This window comes from Chiloscyllium plagiosum, chromosome 42 (assembly GCF_004010195.1).
Source record: "Chiloscyllium plagiosum isolate BGI_BamShark_2017 chromosome 42, ASM401019v2, whole genome shotgun sequence".
NCBI lineage: Eukaryota > Metazoa > Chordata > Chondrichthyes > Orectolobiformes > Hemiscylliidae > Chiloscyllium > Chiloscyllium plagiosum.
This window is the reverse complement of record NC_057751.1, coordinates 12,527,272-12,535,413: the sequence shown is the minus strand read 5'-3', so window position 1 is coordinate 12,535,413 and position 8,142 is coordinate 12,527,272. Positions and strand designations below refer to the sequence as shown.

The following is an 8,142-nucleotide window of genomic DNA, read 5'->3' as shown; positions in this document are numbered from 1 at the left end:
ACTGCTATGCTCTTACTCCAAGAATGAGAAACGTTTAGAATGATCTGACTGACAGGAAAGAGAAATAATATGATATTCAAAATAACATTTGATGAAACACAGGTTCACTGTGGATTGATTAAATCTGCATGAGCAATAATGGGGCCAAATGGCCCTTTCTATTTCATGAATACTCATTGATTCTTTCAAATGATGGCCACACATCCAGCAGAGAAATATAGCTCTAATAAAAGCAAATATGTTACTGTTCCTTCATTGTCATTGGGTAAATGTCCTGGATATCTCTACCTGACAACAATAAGTGCCAGTATTTCATTGAACCATTGCCAAACCTCAGAACATGCGAGTGCGTCGCTCCAACAGCCAGTCAGGACTGATCTTCCTGCTTCGATCCTGGGGTTGACATGGCCACTTTGTGCTGCCCCCTGCTGCCCTCGCTTGAATGGACCGATCCCGAACAGAATTGGAATCAAGAATGGTACTTCTTCTCCTCTTCAGTTTTAGGTTCCGGCTTCGCTTCAGTATTCCTAGTCAGTAGTCCTAACTAGTGAGGGAGTAGATAAATGTGGCATTGTCTACGTAATAGTTGTTTAGAAGTGAATGATGGCTGTCAGACACTCAGCCGTTATGTTAAGTGAAGCTGGTCACAAGAGTGAGCATATCCTCAGCTTGTCTGAATACTGCTGACTATTTTAATGACAGTGTTACCGGTGATGCGAGTTGACCTTCCTTGCATGCTGCAACTCACCCAACTCCCCTCAAAGTAAATTTTCCTCTCCCCACCCAAACCTGTAGCGTTCATACACACACACACATGGTAAAATGATAAAAACATTGACTTTTGACAGAATCTTGGCAGTTGTTTGAGTCGAAGAAAATGGCCCTGATTAAGCAGCTGGCAAGGTACATGGCGTTTCATCGTAACTTTGGCTGCGAAATTCAGGAGAAAGTCAGTCACTTCGCCCTCAAGTTGGTCAGAAGTGCAACTTCTGCCAAACAAACTTGGTGATTCTGATTTAATCCTTCCTGAAAAGATCAGCACCAACTCTCCTGCGGATGTGTACTTTATGAGAAGTTACCATTCGCAGTTGGATTTCAGATTTTGGTGTTCCTTGACTGCTCAAGAGAGTTGGCTGAGGGGCTGCAGCTCGACCAAGTGCTGAAGTGGACTGTTCCTGTTTTGTTGGGTTTATGAAACTGGCCTAAAGCTGGCAAGTAGGTCATTGGGAAAAGTAAATGCCAGGAATTCAAACTGACGGAAGGAAATGATGTGATACATTTTCTGAATCGCATGTTAAAACGTGTTTTGTGACTCCTGGGGACTCGAAAAATTCATAAGAAAAAAATCTTATTACTCTTTGAAATATTTCTGTTTCGATCGCCGAAAAAATCGGAATTTGGAAGGATGAACTGAAAGCTCGGATCTGGCTGAGTGGTGGGGAAGTTGGGGGATGGGGCTGGAGGTGGAGGTGGAGAGACGGGGCGGGGGGGGGGGGGGGGGGCGGTGTCTGTCACTTCCTTTCCAAAAAGCTGATTGGTAAATTAAGGCTGGGACTGACACTTGCAGAGGAGTGTAATAGGGGATGGTCACAGGCTGATTGGTTGGTCTTGCGAGGTTGTGATGAAGACTGAAAGCTGCACATACCCGGCAGAACAAACTTGTGTTCAGAAGCTGGATGCTGAGACCAGTGGAGCCAGTTTCACAAATCAGCCCTCCCTTTAACACATTATGTGCACGGTGGACTGAAAGAAAGGTGGGACTGAGTTAGCGAGCGAGCCAGAGAAAACCCCGGCTAGGCTGGATAATGAAAAAACAGAGACAGGTACTGATATCTTCGAGGCGTTCCTGTTTCTAAAGCAGAGGGCAGAACAAAATCTAACCCCGCGCTGCTGTTTTCTGCTCAGACTGATTATCACAGTGAAACTTAAAGGCCAACTGTGCAAACCGGAGGGAAGTAACCTTGCCAGCTCCAGCCAGGACTTTGCAACAACAAAGTAACCAAAGGAAAAATGGGACAGAGAGGTATTTCAAGCAAGACTTACTGGAAGTTTTATACCGTATTTCTGCCACTCAGCATGGGGCTGTTTGCCTGGTGTGTTGCGATGGAAGTAGAGGAATCCAGCTGGCAAGCGGACAGCCGCTTTTACATTAAGCCACCGCACTGCGTGGATATTCCTTTCGCCTTGAGACTTTGCAACAACGTCGGGTACCACAAGATGAGCTTGCCCAACTTGCTGGACCACGAGACCATGGAGGAGGTGCAGCAACAGGCGAGCAGCTGGGTGCCGCTGCTGAACAAGAACTGTCACCCCAACACCCAGCTCTTTCTCTGCTCACTGTACGCTCCCATCTGCCTGGACAGACCCATCTACCCGTGCCGCTCACTCTGCACGGCAGTGCGGGACGCCTGCACGCCAGTTATGGAGTTCTTTGGCTTCCCTTGGCCGGACATGTTAAAGTGCGACAAGTTCCCACTGGACAATGACCTGTGCATCGTCTTTCCCAACCCGAACGCCACTCTTTCGACCAGCTCGCAAGGTAATATTTGCTCTCGGCCCACCGTGAAAATGTAACACACTTAGAAACTTCAGGAGAGGGAGATAACATGATTGACAGCAGAGAAATGACCCGGACAGGTTTTCCATCGAATGCCCGCTTCACCCCACCAGTCAGGCTTTTGTCTGAAACTTGCTTAAGCTCAATTCTTGTTTGAGCTGTGTTTAGGTAGATGTTCTTGGGTGCAGGGAAAGCCATAGGAAAGCGTCACTTATTCCTCGATCCTTCGAACCGGCGCTAAATTGTGATGCCAATGTCTGCGAACACAAAAACGGCTCAATCAGAAAGAACAGATTGGTTCATTTTTGTTTGTCACGGGGCGGGTGGGGTAAATGAAAGTTAGAAAGCGTGTGTGTGTGTTGAGGTGGTGACGGAGAGTTTGTTGCAATCTGCTGTGGGTGAGACTATTCGGGCTCAAGTCAGTCTGAATGGCTTCAACCACCGTTTTTGATGGGTAGCTGACAAAGTCGGTCAGACACAGGGCTGTTAAACATCGCTCAGTCTGACAGTTTTTTTCGGGAGAACTTTAACGCTGCAGTTTCCTCCAAATATTGTCACTGTGCAGAGTTCTCTGGTTTGGAGACACAACTTCTTTCAGCGGTGGAGCAGGAATTGAGCTCCAACATTCTTCGCTGGTCCCTTCAGGAAGCGAGACACTTCGTGAAATAGATTCTCTCTGACTTAGTATTGGCAATGACTTAATAAGTGGTTTCAAAGTCTATAAGATCTTGAGCAATATATTTGGACAACCTGAAACCTGTGATTATATCAATGCTGTCTGTGAACCTCTCCAAGTCATAGTCAAAATATTTTGCACGCTGTTGATCATTTTATTTGTCAAAGGGACATTAGTATTTGTATGATAAGGGTCGTAAGTCGAAGCAAATTTCTATTTACTCCGTGTAATCATCATTGCAGAATCTTTTTTTATTGGGTCGTTGTTTCTGGTTGTTGGTTTGAGCTTATTTTATGAACACGTGCAGACAACAAAGTTTGAAGTTGTCATATTTATACCTTGCTCAGTTAGCAGATTTCAGACCATAACAAATAGGAAAAGGAGTAGGCTGTTCGGCCCCTCGATCCTGCTTCCCCAGACTAATCAGGGACTTATTGATTTCGGCCTTTGGTAAGATGACTCTCCGTCGCCTTCCCCTGGGACATTCTCACGGGTGGTGGGTGGGGGAGGCGCACAGTGCAGTCGATATTCACTCGAACTAGAGAGAAATTAAGCGGATTTTCATGGAATGAATCGTTGGGTTAGAGGAGGAGTTGGGACTGAGAGTGTCAAGACAGCTGTTTCTGTCGACAGGAAAATGCATGTTCTTAGTCTTCCCAGCGACATGTGGGCAATGCGAGTTCTCAGTCCAAGTCTATGCCTTCAGGGACGAAAGGCTTTGATTGCCGCTGAATATTCAGTGGAACTTGATCAGAAGACCATAAGATATAGGAAGAGGCTTAGACTATTCGGCCCATCGAGTCTGCATAGCCATAGCTGATATGTTTCTCATGCTAATTATCCTGCCTCCTCCCCCTGACAATCATGAACAATGAAATGCTGTTGGCTTTCCAATCAGTGCCCCTGCTGGCCAGTGGAAACACTGGCGTTTCCGCCTTGCTGCGCACTTTGCAAAACGTGCAGGAAATTAGGATGTGTGGAAACCCATACGTCTTGGAGGGACAACTGTAGTATCGGCCTTTATTTAGCTCACAATAGAGTTTATCTGAGCCTGAAAAAATAACACACCCAATGAAATGGATGTTTGTTTTTGTTTGGCTTTTCAATAAATGCTGTTGGATAATTGCTGTTCAGTAGTTAGTATTCAATTCAGATTTTCTAAACTTCTCCGTTTTCCCTCTGCTGAAGGCATTGGCTTCTTGCAAGGAGACGGGCTGGACGGCAATCGCATTCACTCCAGCCAAATGCCCATTGTGAGACTTGCTAATGTCTATGCAGGCGATTCTGCGTTTGACAGGCGTGCCTTCATTTGCCTAAGCCTGGGAATCCCTGCCTCGCTCCCCTTCTCTCCATTTTTGAGATGCTCTTTACAACCTACATTTTCGACCAAACGCTGGCCCACCTGTTCTCATCCCATAAAGTCTGTCCGATTGCCCTCTACAAAGCACCGTGGCACTTTCTAATATCAAAGGAGTTGCAAAACTGCTCACGGCACGAATTGGGCGTAGCAAAGTTACCGACTGTAGTTTGTTTCTTTTGTAATGTGCAGTTGGAAAACTGGAATTTAGGTGGTCGACGTTTTAAAGCAAAAAGTAAGCCACGGTCTAGAGCCAAGTTAAAAAAAAACTCAGTTTGATCTTATGAATTTGGTCTAGTCGAAATGTAACATTTATACTGAACCAAAAGATATTCTTTGCAGTTTTGTAGAAACTCTGACATGTAATTGAAATTGACGACGGTGATGAAGAATGCGATGGTACAAGATGTCATGCAGTCAGAAGAATGTTGTTTATATTTCACACAAAGTGACAGCTTGAACTGCTTAGCAGTCTGCAAGCGGAATGTTTATCTTGGCCGGGTTATGAAAGACGAATGAATAATTATTTACAGATTAGAATTTGGGTCCGTGAATGGGAGTGATAGCTGTAAATTAAACAGGGGCTTTATTGTTGCTTGCTTCACAGAACAAACTTTTGTGGGCATAAATGAAAAGGTGGAGTTTCTGAGCAGAATGGAATGGGTGAAGTGGGCGAAAATTGCACCTATTTCATAAAGTGCTTTTTGGAATGAATTTTTATTCCAACGAATTTGCATATCAATGAATGCTAAATTGCTGGGAACCAAAACATTTAGGTAGCATTTGAGGAGACCTCTTCATCAATTATTTTTTAGATATAGCCCTGATGCAATCGTGAGGTGAATTGATACCAAAGTGGCTTTATTGCTAAAATAAAGCATTTTAAATCACAATGTCAATTCCCTTCTTGCGAGCAATCTCGTTGTTAAACAACTAAAATGCCTTCTGGAAAGCTGATGATTCCTAATTTTGAGGAATACTTCTCATTTAGAGTCATAGAGCACAGAAACAGCCCCCTCTAGTCAACATGTCCTTGCCGACTAGATATCCCAATCCAATCTAGTCCTATTTGCCAGCACTTGGCTCATATCCCTCTAAACCCTTCCTATTCATATACCCATCCAAATGCCTTTAAAATGCTGCAATTTTACCAGCCTCTACCATTTCATCTGGCAGCTCATTCCATGCACGCACCACCCCCTGTGTGAAAAGTTGCCCCTTAGGTCCCTTTTATATCTTTCCCTTCTCACTCTATACCTATACCCTCTAGTTCTGGACTCCCCCACCCCAGGGGAAAGACTTTGTCTATTTACCTTATCCATGCCCCTCATGATTTATAAACCTCTATAAGGTCACCGCTCGGCCTCCAAAGCTCCAGGGAAAATAGCTCCAGCCTATTCAGCCTCTCCCTATAGCTCAAATTCTCCAACCCTGGCAACATCCTTGTAAATCTTTGCTGAACCCTTTCAAGTTTCACAACATCCTTCCAATAGAAAGGAGGCCAGAACTGCACACAATATTCCAAAAATGGCCTAACAAATGTCCTGTATAGCTGCAACATGACCTCCCAACTCTGTGGCAAGTCTAAGAATATAATTTAAATAAAACTTTTCAAAACATACTGATTAGTATCTTCACATCCAAAAGATTAGTTTTCAAAGCAAGCTCTCAATTCTGATTAGTTATCTTGGGTTGCCAGCACTTTTGGGTTGAGTCAAGCTTTGAGCACAATGCATTTTTAACCTTGTTAACTCATTTTTGACACAAACCCTGTCTGTTTTTCTTTGCATTAAAATTCCCTCCTACATTACATCAGAAGAAACTTGTCTGGAGTTGATGTTTTCTTTTCACTTTTTCCTTTGCAAATGATATCCAGCAAAGGATGCTGAGTTAAAGTTCCATGGAGACTGGGCACTATAATTCACCTGGCCCCATTAACTATGAGCTCAGCTAATTCAACAGGTCAATGCTGAAGTTGAGCGTGGGGTCTTCTCAATCTCATCATGCTCTTCCTCATTACAGAGCAGGAAGTGCTAGATGTCTTGAAATGGGTAAAGATGGATAAATCCACAGGACATCATCAGGTGTACCCTAGAACTCTGTGGGAAGCTAGTGATGTGATTGCTGGGCCTCTTGCTGAGATATTTGTATCATTGATAGTCACAGGTGAGGTGCCAGAAGACTGAAGGTTGGCTAACGTGGTGCCACTCTTTAAGAAGGGTAGTAAAGACAAGCCAGGGAACTATAGACCAGTGAGACTGACTTCGGTGGTGGGCAAGTTGTTGGAGGGAATCCTGAGGGACAGGATGTACATGTATTTGGAAAGGCAAGGACTGATTAGGGATAGTCAACATGGCTTTGTGCATGGGAAATCATGTCTCCCAAATTGATTGAGTTTTTTGAAGAAGTAACAAAGAGGATTGATGAGGGCAGAGCAGTAGTTGTGATCTATATGGACTTCAGTAAGGCGTTTGACAAGGTTCCCCATGGGAGACTAGTTAGCAAGGTTAGATCTCATGGAATAAAGAGAGAACTAGCCATCTGGATACAGAACTGGCTCAAAGGTAGAAGATAGAGAGTGGTGGTGGAGTGTTGTTTTTCAGATTGGAGGCCTGTGACCAGTGGAGTGCCACAAGGATCAATGCTGAGTCCTCTACTTTTTGTCATTTACATAAATGATTTGGATGCGAGCATAAGAGGTACAGTTTAGATTAGATTAGATTAGATTACTTACAGTGTGGAAACAGGCCCTTCGGCCCAACAAGTCCACACCGACCCGCCGAAGCGCAACCCACCCAAACCCCTATATTTATCCCTTTAACCTAACACTATGGGCAATTTAGCATGACCGATTCACCTGACCTGCACATCTTTGGACTGTGGGAGGAAACCGGAGCACCCGGAGGAAACCCACGCAGACACGGGGAGAATGTGCAAACTCCACACAGTCAGTCGCCTGAGTCGGGAATTGAACCCGGGTCTCTGGCACTGTGAGGCAGCAGTGCTAACCACTGTGCCACCGTGCCGCCCTCCTTAGTAAGTTTGCAGATGACCACAAAGACCGTTCCCTCCGTGACTACCTGGTCAGGTCCACGCCCCACACAACCCACCCTCCCATCCTGGCACTTTCCCCTGCCACCGCAGGAACTGTAAAACCTGCGCCCACACCTCCTCCCTCNNNTCCTTTATTGGTCAGAGTATTGAGTACTAGAGTTGGGAGGTCATGTTGCGGCTGTACAGGACATTGGTTAGGCCACGGTTGGAATATAGCATGCAATTCTGGTCTCCTTCCTATCTCAAAGATGTTGTGAAATTTGAAAGGGTTCAGAAAAGATTTACAAGGATGTTGCCAGGATTGGAGGATTTGAGCTATAGGGAGAAGCTGAACAGGCTGGGACTGTTTTCCCTGGAGTGTCGGAGGCTGAGGGGTGACCTTATAGAGGTTTACAAAATTATGAGGGGCTTAATAGGATAATTAGACAAAATATTTTCCCTGCGGAGTCCAGAACTAGAAGGCATAGGTTTAGGGTGAAAGGGGAAAGATATAAAAGA

At 44.9% G+C, this 8,142-nt stretch overlaps 1 protein-coding gene across 2 annotated transcripts in view; it reads left to right on the top strand.

The window, feature by feature from the left end:
- The first annotated feature begins 1,588 nt into the window (after nucleotides 1-1,588).
- The window catches only part of LOC122543134 (secreted frizzled-related protein 1-like), a 109,008-nt gene continuing 102,454 nt past the window's right edge, over nucleotides 1,589-8,142 (top strand). The window contains exon 1 of one of the 2 annotated variants that reach the window (XM_043681482.1): nucleotides 1,589-2,539. In XM_043681482.1, the coding sequence (XP_043537417.1) occupies nucleotides 2,011-2,539 (529 nt within the window). In that variant the 5' untranslated portion in view covers nucleotides 1,589-2,010. The remainder of the gene's footprint in view (nucleotides 2,540-8,142) is intronic. The other variant, XM_043681483.1, reaches the window with a different exon arrangement.